The sequence below is a fragment of the Procambarus clarkii genome, chromosome 51 (genome assembly GCF_040958095.1).
Source record: "Procambarus clarkii isolate CNS0578487 chromosome 51, FALCON_Pclarkii_2.0, whole genome shotgun sequence".
Taxonomy (NCBI): Eukaryota; Metazoa; Arthropoda; class Malacostraca; order Decapoda; family Cambaridae; genus Procambarus; species Procambarus clarkii.
Window position 1 is genome coordinate 17,180,907 of NC_091200.1, and position 21,274 is coordinate 17,202,180.

Here is a 21,274-nt window from a genome sequence, read left to right on the forward strand (position 1 = left end):
ACCGGAAGGGGTGTCCACTGGCCCCCTGGTACCGGAAGGGGTGTCCACTGGCCCCCTGGTACCGGAGGGGGTGGTGTGGGAGTCGGGAAATCCACAGCATCGTCCTCCGCTTACTAATTCGTGTCTAACATTATTCTGATTTCACTTTCATGCCTTGTCTTGACCCGCTGGCTTCTTAGCGGGCCGGATACACTCTTTGGCGAGAGTAATCAGGTGTCAGGAAAGGTGTGTGTAGTGTGTGAGAGCCGCGGGAGCGCGTGTGTAGCATTCTCATCCAGAGCCACAGCCAGGGTTGGCTGGCTATACAGAACGGTGAAGAACGCGACGCCACTCTTAACTCGCCTACCAAGGATCTCTAGGTCACTACACAACAAATGTTTGGTTGCTGTACCTTCAGACCACTTTAACCATTAAGTTACCATTATTAGCGTGTTACCCTTCTCATGGGACAATAATAGAGCTATCCCTCTCCTGGAACTATAATAGAACCTCCCTCCTGAAACAGTAAAGGACCAACCCTTCACGTGGAACTATAACGAAACTATTCCTCTCTGGAACCATAAACCATAACCTCTACCTTGGAACAATAATGGTTCCACCATTATTGTTCCAAGGTACCAACCCATCCTGAGGCTGTGCTCGTCCAAGCTGTGGCCGACCCCACCAACCCATCCTGAGGCTGTGCTCGTCCAAGCTGTGGCCGACCCCACCAACCCGTCCTGAGGCTGTGCTCGTCCAAGCTGTGGCCAACCCCACCAACCCGTCCTGAGGCTGTGCTCGTCCAAGCTGTGGCCGACCCCACCAACCCGTCCTGAGGCTGTGCTCGTCCAAGCTGTGGCCGACCCCACCAACCCGTCCTGAGGCTGTGCTCGTCCAAGCTGTGGCCGACCCCACCAACCCGTCCTGAGGCTGTGCTCGTCCAAGCTGTGGCCGACCCCGAAGGCACATTCTTATGTTTTAACGATCCGTGTATTTATAAACCAAGTATTCGCGAATATAAATAAATATTATCATATATTATAATTGTGTGTAAAAAGGACGAGCTGAGTCCTTCGCATCTTTATTATGCATTGGTACTCAGATTCACCAAACTCACAGATTCACCAAAGTCTCTCGATTTTAGGGGCAGATTTATTCACACTGGAGTAATGTGAGTACTTACTGTGACATCATTTACCTGATACTATGCTTACTGTGACGTCAGTTATGGGTTCAGCATGAACGTCTCCAGCTCATACTGTACGTTCGTCGTGGTCGTGTTACGAAGCTGGTGTAAGAACGACATGTAAACTCTAATTTGATAGTTCAGTCAATGAAATGTATAAATTTGTAGAACATATATGTGTGTGCATAAAGAGATTTGGGTGTGGTGGTGTGACACCCTCTCCCTGTCTACCACACATGGGGTGTGGTGGAGGACACCCCCCCCTCCCTGTCCACCACACATGGGGTGTGGTGGTGGACACCCCCCCTCCCTGTCTACCACACATGGGGTGTGGTGGAGGACACCCCCCCTCCCTCCCTGTCCACCACACATGGGGTGTGGTGGTGGACACCATAGCCTGTCCAGCACTCCCTCCTGGCTAGGCTACCAGGAAAGGTTCCAAGGACACCGGGTAAAGAGAAGTCAAACTCAGTCTTGTGTAGCGAAGCACTGATCCCCGGGTGGACTCTGAGTCGCCCTTGAAGAACGGATATAATGAAACAGTAGATGAAGGAAATGAGAGAGTAAGTAGTACCAAATGAGCACAACAGAGGAAGAGAGGAGAGTTACCGCCTCGTTCCTTCAAGGCTGGAGTTGGTGGGTGTGGCTCCCACCTGGCCACAGGACGCTATATATATGTGAAACGGGTTTCATTTACCGCTCAGGTTGGGCAGTGATGTTGAAATGGACAGTATCAAATATATGTATGACCTTGCACTCACCATTATATATATATATATATATATATATATATATATATATATATATATATATATATATATATATATATATATATATATATATATATATATATATATGGCAATGTCAGATCACGAGGGATTAAGACAGGAATTTCCTTAAGTACTTCGTATTAAATAATACATCTTCAGAAGGATGGATTTACAGTTTGTTGTTTAAGATTCAGCTACTGGGAACAAAAAGTTGCAAGTAGCACGGGTTGTGGTGAGCCCGTAGTGGACTTACCTGGCACAGGAGCGGGGCTGTAACTGTATATGCTGGGAGTTACATGATTGATGATGATTAAGCCACCCAAGAGATGGCACGGGAATGAATAGCCCGTAATTGGATTTACAGTTCAGTGGGTGTAGATATATAGGCAGGAAAGAGTTGAGGTGAGGTACAATGTCTTTCATGAGATAATGAGATATTAATAAGATATTATTGAGATAAATGTGTATTAATGATCCTACTCAAATCACCCTTTAATCTATCAATCAAAAATGAATCTAAATTATACAAACCACCTAAGCAATAGGAAGCAGAGAGTTATAGTGAGGGGTGAGACCTCAGATTGGCGTGAAGTCACCAGTGGAGTCCCACAGGGCTCTGTACTCGGTCCTATCTTGTTTCTGATATATGTAAATGATCTCCCGGAGAGTATCGATTCATTTCACTCAATGTTTGCTGACGACGCCAAAATTATGAGAACGACTAAGACAGAGGAGGACAGCTTGAGGCTTCAAGAAAAGCTGGACAAGCTGCAGGAATGGTCGAACAAATGGTTGTTAGAGTTTAACCCATGCAAATGTAATGTAATGAAGATAGGTAGAGGGAGCAGGAGGCCAGATACAAGGTATCATTTGGGAGATGAAGTACTTCAAGAGTTGGGGAGAGAGAAAGACCTGGGGGTTGATATCACGCCAGACCTGTCCCCAGAAGCTCATATCAAGAAGATAACATCAGCGGCATATGTCCGGTTGGCTAACATAAGAACAGCCTTTAGAAACTTGTGTAAGGAATCTTTCAGAACTTTGTATACCACATATGTCAGACCAATCCTGGAGTATGCGGCTCCATCATGGAGTCCATAGCTAGTTAAGCATAAGACTAAATTGGAAACAGATAAATCTAAACTCACGTTGTATGATACGGTAAACAATCTAATTACTAAGAATAAAATACCTGAAATCTTTGCACTGTATCCATATTTCGCTTCCAGTAGACAAACGACATATGAGATTAAGAGACAAGCAGTGTATTGTGAAGACTAATAATAATAAACAGCAGCTCCCTTATGACTGTAATATCTCCATTGCTCAAATAATTATGTATTAGGGATAAAACCCACCATTAATGTATAATGATTTACTGTAAATATATAACTTTGGAAATAGAACACTAACTAGCTGACATTGTAATAATAAGGTGTGACGGATAGATGAGATTGTTAATGCAATAATCTCCGTTGAGGTCTGATAAAGACCTTTTGTGCCCTCTGTAATCTTTCTGTGCGCTACCGCTCACAGGCTGAGTATGGGGTGCACAATAAACTAGCCGCCTCCGGTGGCAGCAATCAAAGGCCCTAATCCACTCTTCTCCTCACTCCAAATATAATCTTATGCTCATTTTCTAATCGTCAGTCAGTCAGTCAGTCAGTCAATCAGCCAGTCAGTCCGATGAGCACAAGAGCACAAATATCCATTGTATTTGTGTTAATGCATGCTGGGTGTTGGTGTTAATATATGCTGGGTGTTGGTGGTGTTAATACATGCTGGGTGTTGGTGGTGTTAATACATGCTGGGTGTTGGTGGTGTTAATACATGCTGGGTGTTGGTGGTGTTAATACATGCTGGGTGTTGGTGGTGTTAATACATGCTGGGTGTTGGTGGTGTTAATACATGCTGGGTGTTGGTGGTGTTAATACATGCTGGGTGTTGGTGGTGTTAATACATGCTGGGTGTTGGTGGATATTTGAACGTGGAACATTTAACACAAGTTTTAACACAAACATTAACACGTTTGGGTACACACATGCAGGTTTGACTTCATATAACATTCCCGTCTCACAGGATGGCTAGTTACACAGGACTCAGGGCAAACATGGGATGCGAATCTGGTACACCAGCTTGCACTAGTAAACTTTGGATAGATCACAGGAATGCTTTCCAATATTGGTGAGTGCATGAAGTAGTGACAAAGTTTACAAGGGGCTGGACGCGTACAGGGGCGTATGTCCGCCACACCTGCCTACAGGGGCGTAGGTCCGCCACACCTGCCTACAGGGGCGTAGGTCCGCCACACCTGCCTACAGGGGCGTATGTCCGCCACACCTGCCTACAGGGGCGTATGTCCGCCACACCTGCCTACAGGGGCGTATGTCTGCCACACCTGCTTACAATACGCCAGTAACGGCCACATTGAAGAGTGAACAAAAAATGTGAGCAACATTCAGGCTTCCAGACCCGGGAGTTGATCCTAAGACAATACTGAACATACTGGTGACGGTGCGCAATCCTCTCTGCTTGTTCCCCACCCTGTGTAAAGGTCAGCTTGTGTTACAGCGTGTGGCCCACACTGTAGTGACGTGTTACAGCGTGCGGGTCACACTGTGGGGACGTGTTACAGCGTGCGGGTCACACTGTGGGGACGTGTTACAGCGTGCGGCCCACACTGTAGTGACGTGTTACAGCGTGCGGGTCACACTGTGGGGACGTGTTACAGCGTGCGGGTCACACTGTGGGGACGTGTTACAGCGTGCGGCCCACACTGTAGTGACGTGTTACAGCGTGCGGGTCACACTGTGGGGACGTGTTACAGCGTGCGGGCCACACTGTGGGGACGTGTAAACAGGGCGGGCCGCAGTTTACCCTGATGCATACTTTAAACGTCAGGCAAATCACAGCAGTTTACTCTTATATGTGACTTTTATATGAGAGAAATACCAGCAGACTACCGGGGGGGGGGACACAGGGGGGATTGAACGCCGACCTGCATGAAGCCAGACCGTCGCTCTACCGTCCAGCCAAAGTGGTTGGGCAGGAAGCCAAGAGAAGTTATCCCACATCAGTATCTCTCTCGTTGACCCTGGGAACTGATCTTTTCAATGAGCGAATTGTTAATTTTTCATTAAGTAGAAACTATTTAATATTAAGGTAGAAGCGAGTTAGGCGCAGGATGAACCAGGAGCCAACTGGGCACCACAGCCTCCAAATGGTCACGTGACACTGTACCAATGTGTCGAGCAAACAGCTCCCAGATGCCAGTCAACGTAGGAATAAATGATCGCTGATGATGTAATGTTGGCTGAGCGTCTTGTGTTGTGGCTGTCAAATTCTAACTGTCCACGAAGTTGGGCCAAACAGCGAACTTATCACCATTGACCTTATACATAACATTAAGGCCACCGACACCTTTGGGTGTTGAGGGGCTGTGATGTGTCGATCAGTGCAGTCGGAATGTGTTAGGCACAAGGGGCGAGTCTCCTTGGAGCTATATCTTGGCCAGGACACTCAGGAGTGATGGAGGAACGGGGGGGGGGGGGTGAAGGGTTGTGGTCCTCAGTGGTGGAGGCCGACGGTTGTGTGTTGTGACTTGTGGAGGACAAGTGACTATAGTCCTCTCTTGATGTGAACGGAGAGAGAGAGAGAGAGAGAGAGAGAGAGAGAGAGAGAGAGAGAGAGAGAGAGAGAGAGAGAGAGAGAGAGAGAGAGAGAGAGAGAGAGAGAGAGAGAGAGAGAGAGAGAGAGAGAGAGAGAGAGAGAGAGAGAGAGAGAGAGAGAGAGAGAGAGAGAGAGAGAGAGAGAGAGAGAGAGAGAGAGAGAGAGAGAGAGAGAGAGAGAGAGAGAGAGAGAGAGAGAGAGAGAGAGAGAGAGAGAGAGAGAGAGAGAGAGAGAGAGAGAGAGAGAGAGAGAGAGAGAGAGAGAGAGAGAGAGAGAGAGAGAGAGAGAGAGAGAGAGAGAGAGAGAGAGAGAGAGAGAGAGAGAGAGAGAGAGAGAGAGAGAGAGAGAGAGAGAGAGAGAGAGAGAGAGAGAGAGAGAGAGAGAGAGAGAGAGAGAGAGAGAGAGAGAGAGAGAGAGAGAGAGAGAGAGAGAGAGAGAGAGAGAGAGAGAGAGAGAGAGAGAGAGAGAGAGAGAGAGAGAGAGAGAGAGAGAGAGAGAGAGAACGAGAACATTAGCCTCACAAACACACACAACAACCAACAGTCTGGTCAAAATATACCGCACCAATTATCCATCACAACTGAAGCTTTCTCGACGATAAACACAACACCTTGATTAGTTCCGTAGGACGCTTCCCTCGCAACACCAGGGGGGAGCTACACCAGGGGGGAGCCACACCAGGGGGAGCCACACCAGGGGGGAGCCACACCAGGCGGGAGCCACACCAGGGGGAGCCACACCAGGGGGGAGCTACACCAGGGGGAGCCACACCAGGGGGGAGCTACAGCAGGGGGGAGCTACACCAGGGGGGAGCTACACCAGGGGGAGCCACACCAGGGGGAGCTACACCAGGGGGGAGCCACACCAGGGGGAGCCACACCAGGGGGGAGCCACACCAGGGGGGAGCCACACCAGGGGGGAGCCACACCAGGGGGAGCCACACCAGGGGGGAGCCACACCAGGCGGGAGCCACACCAGGGGGAGCCACACCAGGGGGGAGCTACACCAGGGGGAGCCACACCAGGGGGGAGCTACAGCAGGGGGAGCTACACCAGGGGGAGCCACACCAGGGGGGAGCTACACCAGGGGGAGCCACTCCAGGGGGAGCTACACCAGGGGGGAGCCACACCAGGGGGGAGCCACACCAGGGGGGAGCCACACCAGGGGGGAGCCACACCAGGGGGGAGCCACACCAGGGGAGCTACACCAGGGTGGAGCTACACCAGGGGGAGCCACACCAAGGGAGCCACACCAGGGGGAGCCACACCAGAGGGAGCCACACCAGGGGGGAGCCACACCAGGGGGAAGCCACACCAGGGGGGGAGCCACACCAGGGGGGGGGAGCCACACCAGGGGGGGGGAGCCACACCAGGGGGGGGGAGCCACACCAGGGGGGGAGCCACACCAGGGGAGCCACACCAGGGGAGCCACACCAGGGGAGCCACACATCTGGCCCAAACAGCTAGCTACATGACTCGTGAAAGCTATAAAAGCCGACGCAGCAACTGACGAGGCAATTAACCTCAATATTCACAGATTTCTCGGCTCCAGTGACAGAGAAATTTGCGGGAGAGGACTGGCCCGCGGGATGGTCTCAGCCCTCATACAGACACCCAGCCCTCTGCGTCATCGTTACTCATCAACATAACAAATCTAACCTAACCTATCTTAACCAAATCTATCCCAACCTAACATAACAAAAATCCAAAATGAAAAATTGCATTTGATTATATATATATATATATATATATATATATATATATATATATATATATATATATATATATATATATATTGTGACGATAATCTCCTTCAAGAGAGATTGAGCCTGCTCTTCCCTCCTAAGTTCGTCGCTATACATCCCTATACAACTAATAGGGAAGAAATATCCAACAAATACAACACCAAGGTTTGCCAGAGAGCAAACGTATTCGGCACCAGGAACACCTGCTCCCCCCGCCACTCGAACCACCAAACTACCTGTCCGTCGCCTGCTCATCGCTGATTGGTCGGTGGTCAGTCGCACCTGCTTCTCCACCACCACACTACCTGATGTCTGGGGCCACCACGACCTAGAGACCTCAGAATACCCAGTGCTTTCAACAAGTTAACACGTCTCGTTGGTAGACTAAGCTCTGGCTTACGTGTATTAAGAGAGGTGGCAGCTTAAAGCCAATATTCCTGCATCCTATATATCTGATTGTATATTGTTCACTTGTTGTTACTCACTTGTCTTAACGTAACTTTTCATTTTGCCATTTGATTATTCTTATTATTTTGATTGATTGATTTTATGATACGAATTTTATGTCCATTTTATTCATGTTTTGCTTTTCTAACGTAATTAAAATCTCATTGTTAAATTTACTTGTGTTTTGTGTGTCTTCCCATTACCTTACCACATACGAAGTTCCAGATTTTCTCTTTTTTGTTTCTGTATGTGACGAGGCCATACCCCTAGCTTTTGAAACAGCCAAACACCAACGCGTTACCGTCACAATATATATATATATATATATATATATATATATATATATATATATATATATATATATAATGACATTGTCAGACCACGGAGGAAAATTGAAACAGGCATTTCCTTAAGTACTTTCGTATATAAATACATCTTCAGAAGGAGTGACGTGTTCTTGATACATCACACAGTGTGATACACTTCTTCTGAAGATGTATTAATATACGAAAGCACTTAAGGAAATGCCTGTTTCAATTTTCCTCCGTGGTCTGACAATGTCATTATTTATATATATATATATATATATATATATATATATATATATATATATATATTATATATATATATATATATATATATATATATATATATGCGCGAACAAGCCTGAACGGTCTCCAGGCATATATGCAACTGAAAACTCACACCCCAGAAGTGACTCGAACCCATACTGTCAGAAGAAACGCATCTGATGTACAGGATCCCGTAACCACTCGACCAACACGACCGGACAAAAGAGGATGGTAGCCGAGGCTCGATCAACACGTCCGGACAAAAGAGGATGGTAACCGAGGCTAATACACAGTAAGACAGGGAAAGTTCCGGCCTGCAGTTGATCAGGGGAAACTACATGGTTTCTCGACGCATCTAAGGTTTCAGCGACGGTGCCTCCCCCAATATCTAAGGTTTCAGCGACGGTGTCTCCCCCAATATCTAAGGTTTCAGCGACGGTGTCTCCCCCAATATCTAAGGTTTCAGCGACGGTGCCTCCCCTAATATCTAAGGTTTCAGCGACGGTGCCTCCCCTAATATCTAAGGTTCCAGCGACGGTGCCTCCCCTAATATCTAAGGTTCCAGCGACGGTGCCTCCCCTAATATCTAAGGTTTCAGCGACGGTGCCTCCCCTAATATCTAAGGTTTCAGCGACGGTGCCTCCCCTAATATCTAAGGTTTCAGCGACGGTGTCTAAGAAGTAAAAAAGGTGGTCAGGCAATGAGTAAGACAATTGTTCAAGGCTTGCTGTGAGAACCAGTGATGACAGCGTCAGTCAGGCGTCGTCGTCGTCCACTACACTCCATGTCTTATGCCCTCTCAGCCACACAGTAACAGGTGTCGTCGAGGCATCCACCACGTGTCGCCGAGGCATCCGCCACGTGTCGCCGAGGCATCCGCCACGTGTCGCCGAGGCATCCGCCACGTGTCGCCGAGGCATCCGCCACGTGTCGCCGAGGCATCCGCCACGTGTCGCCGAGGCATCCACCCCGTGTCGTCGAGGCATCCACCACGTGTCGCCGAGGCATCCACCCCGTGTCGTCGAGGCATCCGCCACGTGTCGCCGAGGCATCCACCCCGTGTCGCCGAGGCATCCACCCCGTGTCGCCGAGGCATCCACCCCGTGTCGCCGAGGCATCCACCCCGTGTCGCCGAGGCATCCACCACGTGTCGTCGAGGCATCCACCACGTGTCGTCACATACCTCCACATTTCACCCAAGGTTTACCAATGTCTTGAATTATGTTGTTTCTTTGTTATATAAATAGCTTCAATAATTTCAGTTAAATTGGAATATTTTGTTTCAGCGAGAACCCTGAGGGCTCCATCCGGCCAGTCACCCGGACGCGGATAGGTGCTCCATCCGGCCACTGACCCGGACACTAGGCCTATATCACAATGACATCACGATGAGAAACCCTAAGCCTATATTCACAGCAAAACGAGACACTAGGCCTATGTTCACAGCACAAAGTGGCACCCCTAAGCCTACGTACAAAGTACAAGGAAGCACACTAGGCCTATATTGTGCACAATGAGACACCTGAGGCTAATATTCACAACAGAATATAACACCCTAGGCCTACACAGCCGAACGAGGCACCCTAGGCCTATATACAGAGCACAAACAAGTATTCGAGCACCAATAAGAGAGCGATGATACAGGAGGCAGGCTCCAAACTGTCCTCATTTTAATGTTATGTACTTTTTTATAATGTGTAGGCCTATCACATTACCAGATGGGTGTGGTGTTGGGCTTTAGGCTTATCGACCTCTGTATGGTTAATAATTAAGGTTAGGATATTGACATATTAATTAAGGCTTGATAATTAAGGCTTACAGTGACCGCATGTGAATATACAGTGGGAATACACAGTACACAGTCATGCAGGGTCCAGCCCTCTGGGAGTACATGTTGTGACAGTGTGGGAGCATCACCACTACTGTCCCTCCCCCCGTGTGGTGAAGATGGTGATGCTAGGGGGGGGGGGTAGACACCTTGGAGGTGATACGAGACATCGAGGGTAAAGAAAATGGTAAAAAAAAAAACGAAGCAAGAAACATCGGATTAAGAAGAGAAATTGTGTTTTTAAAAGATGGCGGATGGTGACGACAGTGGCGGATGGTGACGACAGTGGCGGATGGTGACGACAGTGGCGGATGGTGACGACAGTGGCGGATGGTGACGACAGTGGCGGATGGTGACGACAGTGGCGGATGGTGACGGAAACAGTAATTATGAAACTCCTAATTTATTCATTTATTCATATAATAAGCGTGTCTGGCCGTCATTTACACTTAATATGGACACTCCCTTATGTTTAAAGACTTTTTCTGGCGTTAATCCCTCACCTGTCTTAAGACGTCACACATCTTTTCGTGTATCTGGTATTCTTACTAAGGCCTGGGACCACTCGCCCCACTGTCAGTACAACCTTGTGTTTACTTAACAAAATATTGACTCCAATGGTGAGGTCAAGGGGATGTGGGGGGGGGGGGTACCCATGAGGCGGCAGGGAACAACGCCCATAACCCATTAGTTTACGCCTCTGGGCCCTAAGCCGCTGCGAGCTTACCTATACAACTGACAGTGTACACAACAGCCGACCCACTTTATGTTCGGAAACTTGACGAGTGTTTCGTTGTAAGTGTAGTCTTCATAGTTTTTCTAAATAGTTTTTTTTCATTTTCATTTTCAAAAACTTCATAGTTTTTTTTTCTCAGTCGATTAAGGCAGTGTCTGGGATGCTCCCGGACGCAGGTTCGAATCCTCGTCACGGCCCTTGTGGATTTGTTTATATTGACAGTAGTTCAAAATTCATAGTTTTTCTTCTCGTGGCCTGACGACCAATTACTGAAGTCACTACACATACACACTCACCATACGAGATCTTTACTGCACATGGTCCTCACTATACACAACCTTCACTATACACGATCATCACTACCGTTCCTCCCTCCCTGAGGCCTCCCTCAGAATCTGTACTCCGCGGGTTTTCCAGGACCTAGGCCTCCAGGACCTCTCCAGACCTCACCGTGTGTTTCCAGAGCCCCCAGCAGCTCCTGGTGGCCCTGGCGAACACTCTTGTAGCCTCCAGGCTCTTCTTGACTAGTATATAATTATTGGCGACGCCATGGTTCCTACACGACCTTGTGTGATGGGTGACAATGATCGGGGTGATGATTAGTCACTTGCTGTCGTTACGTCCCAACCATCACAGTAACTGTGTCATGTTTACTATCCACTCTATCCCCCAGGCTGTGCTCATTCAAGGCTGCAGTCTTCTAAGGCGTATTCATCAATTTGCTTTCGTACTATATAATAAAAAATATTTACTTTTTCTTTTATAAATTTATATTATAAAGAATTTTTATACTTGTTTACAATGTTACACACTTGAGGAGCGTGAGTAAGCCACCCTTAAGCTACGTTGGTCCAAGCACACCCAACCCCTTGCAACCCAAAACAAAATTTGGTGGAATATAAATAAAAATTAATGTATATTATAATTCCGAGTATTACTAGGCCTAGGATATAACTTCCGGGATGAGGGGGGAGGGAACTATGAGGAGAAAGCGCCAAGCCATTACGACTATATAGCCCTGGGAAGGGGTCAGGATAAGGATTTGGGATGGGACGGGGGGGGGGGAGGGGTAGGAATGGTGCCCAACTACTTGTGGACAGTCGAGGATTGAACGCCGACCTGCATGAAGGGAGACCGTCGCTCTACCGCCCAGCCCAAGTGGATGGGTGATCTGAATGTTTATTTGCAGCTATGATGTATATCCGATCAGGATTTTGATGTCAAATTGCTAGTTAGGAGGTCGGGTTGAGTGGGCAGGTGTGTGGAGGTCAGGTGTGTGAGGCGCTGGCTCCCGGGCCTGGCCTCCCAGTAGCTGTGTAGTAAGCACTCACTTCTCGTCAGCAATGACCAAGTGCTCGTTAATCTAGCCGTCGCCACACTTTTATGAATGAAAACATATTATGCACAACCCGTCCTCGAGCCAGGCTCGTTAAAGCTGCGGCCGTCGCTCAAGAAGCATTTAGCAATGTGTATTAAAATAAATTTGTTCTTATATGTTAATATTTTATATTATAGTTCTATGTATAGTTAAGCGTAGATTAGGTTAGGTATTTAGGGTCTGTTGGCGATTATTTGTATTTGTAGTACGTGGGTGAAGCATTTACAGCGTTGGGGTTCGAACAAAAGTCGTCAGTGAAGCACTTGTTCCGGAAGTGTTCGGACGTCATCAGTTGTGAGTCGTGTGTAAACCGTTTTTCATTCATAAACAGGGGGTTTGGCGGGTGCATGGAATGGACTTTGGATCTTTGTTTAGAGGACGGGCTGGAGGACGGGCTACACACAGCTCATGACTTTCGAAAATTTCTTAAGAAAGGCTTCGTTGACGTCCTATGTTCGAATACCAATACCGTAAAAAGATTCATTCACAGTATGCTAATAACTGCCAATAGTTCCTAAACCTCTAACCTTACATAATAAACCTAATTATACATAGACTTCTAATGTATAATAATATATATTTAAGAGAAAACAAATTGTATACAGCATGTTAAAATTGCTTAATTTTAAATGCTCTGAATTGCTGAACTGCTCTGGGGTTGGCCGCCGCTTGGACGAGTCTAGCACGAGGTAGCATCAATAATAGCCAAATGCTCGTTAATCCGGCCTAACCACTTGTTTATGCCACATGAAGTGCCGAACGGACAAATAAAGAGGTACCATCAATTATAGCGGCTCAGACACTCGCCAGCAACCAGCAAGACACTATGCGTGGTCAATAGGCTAAGGGTGGTCTTCGGGCTCACCATAGCCCGTGTTAAAACTTTTTGTTCCAAGTAGCGAATCTTTAACAACAACAGCTAAGGTTGGGTTAAGTATTTTAGCATATTGTTTGTTGTGAACACTGGCGAGAACGGTCTGGTCCAGTAGGCGCAGGTCGGAGGGTGGCCTCGTGATGTTCCCCGTCTCTCCTGGCCTGGTGTACCTCTCCTGTCTTACACCAGTGCAGGTAGTGAGACCAGGGGCCCTCAGCCACGGCAGGTAGTGACCTGGGGCCCTCAGCCACGGCAGGTAGTAACCTGGGGCCCTCAGCCACGGCAGGTAGTGACCTGGGGCCCTCAGCCACGGCAGGTAGTGACCTGGGGCCCTCAGCCACGGCAGGTAGTGACCTGGGGCCCTCAGCCACGGCAGGTAGTGACCTGGGGCCCTCAGCCACGGCAGGTAGTGACCTGGGGCCCTCAGCCACGGCAGGTAGTGACCTGGGGCCCTCAGCCACGGCAGGTAGAGACCAGGGGCCCTCAGCCACGGCAGGTAGGGACCAGAAACACTCAGCCACGGCAGGTAGGGACCAGACACACTCAGCCACGGCAGGAAGAGACCAGACACACTCAGCCACGGCAGGTAGAGACCAGACACACTCAGCCACGGCAGGTAGGGACCAGAAACACTCAGCCACGGCAGGTAGGGACCAGAAACACTCAGCCACGGCAGGTAGGGACCAGACACACTCAGCCACGGCAGGAAGAGACCAGACACACTCAGCCACGGCAGGTAGGGGCCAGACACACTCAGCCACGGCAGGAAGAGACCAAACACACTCAGCCACGGCAGGAAGAGACCAGACACACTCAGCCACGGCAGGAAGAGACCAGACACACTCAGCCACGGCAGGAAGAGACCAGACACACTCAGCCACGGCAGGAAGAGACCAGACACACTCAGCCACGGCAGGTAGAGACCAGAAACACTCAGCCACGGCAGGAAGAGACCAGACACACTCAGCCACGGCAGGTAGAGACCAGAAACACTCAGCCACGGCAGGTAGAGACCAGAAACACTCAGCCACGGCAGGTAGAGACCAGACACACTCAGCCACGGCAGGGAGAGACCAGACACACTCAGCCACGGCAGGGAGAGACCAGAAACACTCAGCCACGGCAGGGAGAGACCAGACACACTCAGCCACGGCAGGAAGAGACCAGACACACTCAGCCACGGCAGGAAGAGACCAGACACACTCAGCCACGGCAGGAAGAGACCAGACACACTCAGCCACGGCAGGAAGAGACCAGACACACTCTGCCACGGCAGGAAGAGACCAGACACACTCAGCCACGGCAGGAAGAGACCAGACACACTCAGCCACGGCAGGAAGAGACCAGACACACTCCGTCAGAGGACAGTCACACAGACGATAAGTTTTTCAGATCGCGCCAACATTTTTGATTGCTTGTAAGTGACGCTAAGTTGAGTCATTGCGGGTCAGAGTAGTTGACCTGTGAGGTTGCCCGACTCGTTCCAACCTCACAGACACTTACATTTTTTATAAACTTGTAACTTGTCTTCACCCCCCCCCCCCCCCCCCCCCTCCTCCCAGAGCACATAACCAACGTATGCTAAGAACACTCTACACTCCTCGAGCCTCACTATTTATGCTTAGAAACCTTTCTCCATTGTAGTTTGAAATAAAATGTGTAAAGTCACTTACAGTTAGCAGTGGTAGAATATAGGTCCAGGGAGAGAGGTGCTGACGTTCACAGTGGACACCAGGGCAACACTCTGACTGTCACTGGCCGCCTCCTACTGCCACCACACTCTAGCCCAGCGTGTCGTACTGCGCGCTGCAGCTCTCAAGTGACCTCCAGTCACTTCTAATGGAGAAGGTGTAGAAGGCAGGGGCCAGATTCACGAAAGCACTTACGCAAGCACTTACGAACCTGTCCATCTCTCCTCAATCTTTGGCGGCTTTGTTTCCAATTATTGAACAGTTAATGAGCTCGGAAGCACCAGGAGGCTGTTTATAACAATAACAACAGTTTAATGGCAAGTTCTCATGCTTGTAAACTGTTTAATAAATGTAACCAAAGCCGTGAAAGATTGAGTAAAGATGTACACGTTCGTAAGTGCTTGCGTAAGTGCTTTCGTGAATCTGGCCCCTGACAACTATGGCTGCCACGTTACTCACATAAGTTGTCAGCTGGCATGGTACACAATTTGGATTTGAGAATCGGTTTTTTTTTCTTGTTTTATATTTTACCAAATGTTGGGAAAGTTACGTTCTTTTAAACAATGGTCTATACTCTTTTTTAAGACGTATTAAAAAGTTTGTTATTTTTCAGCCCGTGGCCCCTGCACGTGAGAGTAGCTGAGGGAAGTAAGATTATATTCCAACTTGAATAGTTTTATGGAAATATCTAATTAACATGCACGGAAAATTCCCAAAAATCATAGTCAGGAGAGACTGTGTTCCTAATGATCACTGTGTTTGCTGTGTGTCTGTGTTTCCGGAATGTGTATCATATATAGGTTCCACGTGTGTCTGTAAACCAATCAAACCAGGCGACCTTGGAAGGGTTCGAAATTACAAGAGATGAGGTCAAGAGGCACCTATTGGAGCTGGACGCGAGAAAGGCTGTTGGTCCAGACGGAATCTCACCATGGGTATTGAAAGAGTGTGCAGGAGCACTTTGTTTGCCACTCTCCAAAGTGTATAGTAAGTCACTGGAAACGGGAGACCTACCAGAAATATGGAAGATCCCAGGTATGACAGCAGTTTAATGTATTTGACAGCAGTTTAATGTATTTGAAAACAGTTTAATGTATTTTACAGCAGTTTAATGTATTTGACAGTAGTTTAATGTATTTGACAGAAGTTTAATGTATTTGACAGAAGTTTAATGTATTTGACAGCAGTTAAATGTATTTTATAGCAGTTTAATGTATTTTACAGCAGTTTGATGTATTTGACAGTAGTTTAATGTATTTGACAGCAGTTTAATGTATTTGACAGCACTCTAATGTATTTTACAGCACTTTAATGTATTTGACAGCAGTTTAATGTATTTGACAGCACTCTAATGTATTTTACAACAGTTTAATGTATTTGACAGCAGTATAGTGTATTTTTACAGCAGTTTATTGAATTTTACAGCAGTTTAATGTATTTTACAGCAGTTTAATGTATTTGACAGCAGTTTAATGTATTTGACAGCAGTTTAATGTATTTTACAGCAGTTTAATGTATTTTCCAGCAGTTTAATGTATTTGACAGCAGTATAATGTATTTTTACAGCAGTTTATTGAATTTTACAGCAGTATAATGTATTTGACAGCAGTATAATGTATTTTACAGCCGTTTAATGTATTTTACAGTAGTTTAATGTATTTGACAGCAGTTTAATGTATTTGACAGCAGTTTAATGTATTTTGCAGCTAGTTGCTGGTTGAGCTTACAGCAAAATGGCTGTACCGTGTATACTCGTTCAGGACTGTGGAAATACATGTATACATGTATACAGTTATACATGTATCGCTTGAACACAGCGCAGGGTCCGAGGGCTAAGGGCATAACCCCTGAGCCGTGTTCCAGGGAGGGTCAGCGGTGAAGGACGAACGTCCAGTTTACAGTGGTTTAGCTTGGCCAGCAGCGTTCCTGATTGGTGTGTTGTCTTGGTTAACAGCGTGAGAATTGGGTGCACTAAATGTGAGGACAGGTTGTAGGGAAGGCATCAGCGGTCGTTAGTGTCATTATGAGCCGTCTGGCGGGCTCACGAGGTGATGGTGGCGCCCCTTGTTGGTGAGGTGGCCCCTCTACTCTGGCGTCCCACGTCATCTACCATCTACAGGTGGTATCCTACGTCATCTACCATCTACAGGTGGTAATCCTCGTCATCTACCATCTACAGGTGGTATCCTACGTCATCTACCATCTACAGGTGGTATCCTACGTCATCTACCATCTACAGGTGGTAATCCTCGTCATCTACCATCTACAGGTGGTATCCCACGTCATCTACCATCTACTGGTGGTATCCTACGTCATCTACAGGTGGTATCCTACGTCATCTACCATCTACAGGTGGTAATCCTCGTCATCTACCATCTACAGGTGGTATCCTACGTCATCTACCATCTACAGGTGGTATCCTACGTCATCTACCATCTACAGGTGGTAATCCTCGTCATCTACCATCTACAGGTGGTATCCCACGTCATCTACCATCTACTGGTGGTATCCTACGTCATCTACCATCCACAGGTGGTAATCTTCTAGTGTGTGGTCTGGTCATACTCCATGGGATAACTGGGATCTATCAGTTGATTTTGTAAATGCGCCCAAGAAAGATAGTGTGCACTCTACATTATTAAAACAGTTAACACTGAAAAGCATCACTGAAAGTATTCTTTCAGTGATTTACTGAGTATGGGTAACGATGTGTATCAGTGCTGTACCGACAGCTTTGTAGAAGAAGGTGGACGATGTACCGGTTGTGCATGCAATATATTTGAACAATCTTCTCTCGTACATACAGCAATGAAGCGCGTCAATGATTGGGCAAGTACAACTCAAACCGAACTTGCAGGCATATACCTTGCCACGGAATTTTTAAAAGACAAAGGCAGTGGACTTATATACTGTGACTCGCAGAGTGCACTCCTGGTATTAAACGCACATAGTAGTGACACCCAGAAAATAGTCAGTGATATTCGAATGAATGTTTTAGCTGCTAAAGAAAAAGAGATGAGTGATGAGAGAGAGTAAGAGTGGGAGACTATGAAGGACCAATCATCAGAGAGAACAAGGCGGGGGGGGGGGGGGGGGGGGGAAGACAGACTGTAAGGGGAAACAAGCATGTTAACTGTCCTTGACCTCTCTGGGTCTGCTAGTGACCTCACGCACGATATATCTCAACATACTCTCCAATTGTCTGGTTTTATCGTAAGAGGTCACCCGCTCCTAAGGTCATATTAACATGTGTAATATTGTGCTTGTATTACAAGTTCAGTTGTGTATATGTAGTTTACCTGTTACAGTTGTGTGCAATTTGACTCGGAAAGTTTTCATAGTTTTCTAGTTACCTCCCGTCCCTTCCACCCGGAGGGTAATGTAGTATGAAACTAAGTTAGTTTACGTTTGCTTTCGTTAGGTTAGATTAGGTTAGGTTAGGTTAAGTTAGGTTAGGTTAGGTAAAGTTAGATTAAGTTAGGTTAGGTTAGGTTAAGTTAGGTTAAGTTAGCATAAACTGTATAAGGTTAAGTTAGATTATTGCATAAGGTTAGGTTATGTTAAGGTTTAGTTAGGTTAGGTTAGGTTAAATAACCTAATCTCTCTCTCTCTCTCACAGACAGTCTGGAGGTGCTCACGTGTAACAGTTAGGCGTCCTCGCTCGCCTGGCCTAACCTTCCCTAACCCCGACCCCACACTCACCCCTCGCCCCCCGCCCTCCGACTCGCACACACACAGACACACAGACACACACACACACACACACACACACACACACACACACACACACACACACACACACACACACACACACACACACACACACACTGTTGCCGGCGGAAACAGATGGGCATAGTTTCTTTCACCCTGATGTGCCTGTTTGCCAAGCAGTAAATAGGTACCAGGGAGTAAGGCAGCTGTTACGGGCTGCTTTCTGGGTGTGTGTGTGGGGGGGGGGAGTTAGTAGTTAGTAACAGTTGATTGACAGTTGAGAGGCGGGCCGAAAGAACAGAGCTCAACCCCCGCAAGCACAACTATGTGAATACACACTGATGCCCATATCGAAAGAATATCATCAGCGGCGTATGCGAGGCTGCCTAACATCAAAACTGCCTTTAGAAATTTGTGTCAGGAAACATTTAGCACCTTGTTTACCACATATGTCAGACCAATCCTAGAGTATGCAGCTCCAGCATTGAATCCATCCCTTATCAAGCATAAGACGAAGCCGGAGAAGATTTAAAGGTATGCCACCAAGCTAGTCTCAGAACTAAGAGGTGTGAGTTACTAGGAAAGGCTACGTGAATTGCATCTCACATCGCGGGAAGGCAGAAGAGGTTGGGAAGACATGATCACCACATAAAAAATTCTCAGGAGAATTGACAGGGGTAGATAAGGACATATTATTTAACACGGGTGGTACTCGCACAAGGAAACAACCATAAAGCTTACTGGAGCATGAATAATTGGTGCTCAACATTGCAAACAGAAATCACAACTCATCACAGAAATGCTACATATAGGAAAATAAGCACTCAATCTAGGGCTGTCAATCACCATAAATTTGATACCAAGTCACACTGGCATAGATGGTAATGAAAAGGCAGACTCACCTGCAAAAACTGCCACTGCTCTACCTGTTGTACAGGTTAAACTACCTCTAAGTTTTCACAGATTAAGGAGAAAATCAAGAAGAAAATACTCTCCAACTATCAAAAGTCGCCACAGAGCCAAAATAGCGAAAGGAAGATCCACTGCGATGTGGTACGAACAAGCCACTGGGTACTACTCTTTCAAGCCTGACAAAAAGATATCCAGAGACATTGTGGTAGCCATACACAGACTCAGACTTGGTTACAAGTGCTGCTGGGAGGAAATAAACCCAATAGTTAAAGAGTGTTATATCTGTGGAACAGAAGCAGAGGCGCCACTATTGCACTACTTACTGGAATGTGAAGCTACTGAAGCCCTGCGCATCAAACTCAACCTTAATCCAACGACAGCAGCTGCATTAGATGCAAATTCCACAGCGACTACAATTATTAGAAAAGCAGTTGAAGAATGGGAGGAGCAGGTCGGCCGAGCGGACAGCACGCTGGACTTGTGATCCTGTGGTCCTGGGTTCGATCCCAGGCGCCGGCGAGAAACAATGAGCAGAGTTTCTTTCACCCTATGCCCCTGTTACCTAGCAGTAAAATAGGTACCTGGGTGTTAGTCAGCTGTCACGGGCTGCTTCCTGGGGGTAGAAGCCTGGTAGAAGACCGGGCCGCGGGGACACTAAAAGCCCCGAAATCATCTCAAGATAACCTCAAGAAGATGGGACACACTAGTGAACACTGTGCATTTACATCCGCCACCAAGAAAATGTTATTAAAACAAGACTAAAAACTAGTGCGCTAAAACAGAAGCGGAAAAGAAACAGGGAAAAAAGAGGAAACCCCACCTCCATTTAAAACTTTGACCCCCAAATATCACAGTAACAAGATTGTCGCGAATAACCGAACTCCATTACGGGCTCACTATAGCCCGTGCTACATGAACATTTGGTTCTGAGTTCTGAGTTCCAGCTGGCACAATGTCCTCACCCTATCCGGCCTCCAAATCCTTACACGGTCAGTCCTTTAAAAGTCGTCACTTTTTTTTCGTCCTCTGAACGCAGTCATTTGTCCTGTCCTCCAAAGGTCACCATTTGTTCAGTCCTTCAAAGGTCATCACTCTTTCCACTATCCGATCGTCATACTTCGTCCCGTCTTCTAAAGGTCATCAATCGTTAAGCCCTCGAAACGTCATCACTCGTCTAGCCCTTAAAAAGTCATCATTCTTTCCGTTCGCCAAAAGTCATCACCTATCTATAGAGGGCACACATGCCTTCCAAAGGTAATCAATTGTAACTTCAAGATCTACAAAAGTCATGACTTTCAGTCCTTCAAAAGTCACGACATCCAAACCCAGAGAGGTCATGACCTCCAGTCCTCCAAAGATCAGCACTTCCCGTCCTTCAAAATTCATAACTTCGAAGCCTACAAAGGTCATGATATCTAGACACCGAAAGGTCATGACTTCCTAACCTCCAAAGGTTACAACATCGAGGCTTGCGAGGCGCTGCTGGTCGTAGTGGGGCATCATGGAGCTGGGAGCTTTATACATAATATAAATAATTCATTCTCACAAGAGTTACCGCACTATGATGCAATGTTACTATTCTCAACCACTGACGGAGGCCCTGAAGCATCAACCAACACTGACGGAGGCCCTGAAGCATCAACCATCACTGACGGAGGCCCTGAAGCATCAATCAACACTGACGGAGGCCCTGAAGCATCAACCAACACTGACGGAGGCCCTGAAGCATCAACCAACACTGACGGAGGCCCTGAAGCATCAACCAACACTGACGGAG

General features: G+C 47.3%; 2 protein-coding genes across 3 annotated transcripts in view; both read right to left on the bottom strand.

Annotated features, from left to right (window-relative positions):
• Positions 1–15,005, bottom strand: part of LOC123774540 (uncharacterized) — a 63,393-nt gene extending 48,388 nt beyond the window's left edge. Inside the window, exon 1 of one of the 2 annotated variants that reach the window (XM_045768882.2) lies at positions 14,857–15,005. The gene's annotated coding sequence lies outside the window, so the exon portion shown is untranslated. The remainder of the gene's footprint in view (positions 1–14,856) is intronic. The other variant, XM_045768883.2, reaches the window with a different exon arrangement.
• On the bottom strand, positions 13,152–20,907 carry LOC138351795 (uncharacterized PPE family protein PPE24-like). The gene is made up of 2 exons (XM_069303801.1): positions 20,720–20,907; positions 13,152–14,535 (listed from the first exon to the last, which is right to left on the bottom strand). The coding sequence occupies exons 1-2, from the start codon at positions 20,905–20,907 to the stop codon at positions 13,152–13,154; spliced, it is 1,572 nt and encodes a 523-aa protein (XP_069159902.1).
• Between the last annotated feature and the right edge of the window lie 367 nt (positions 20,908–21,274).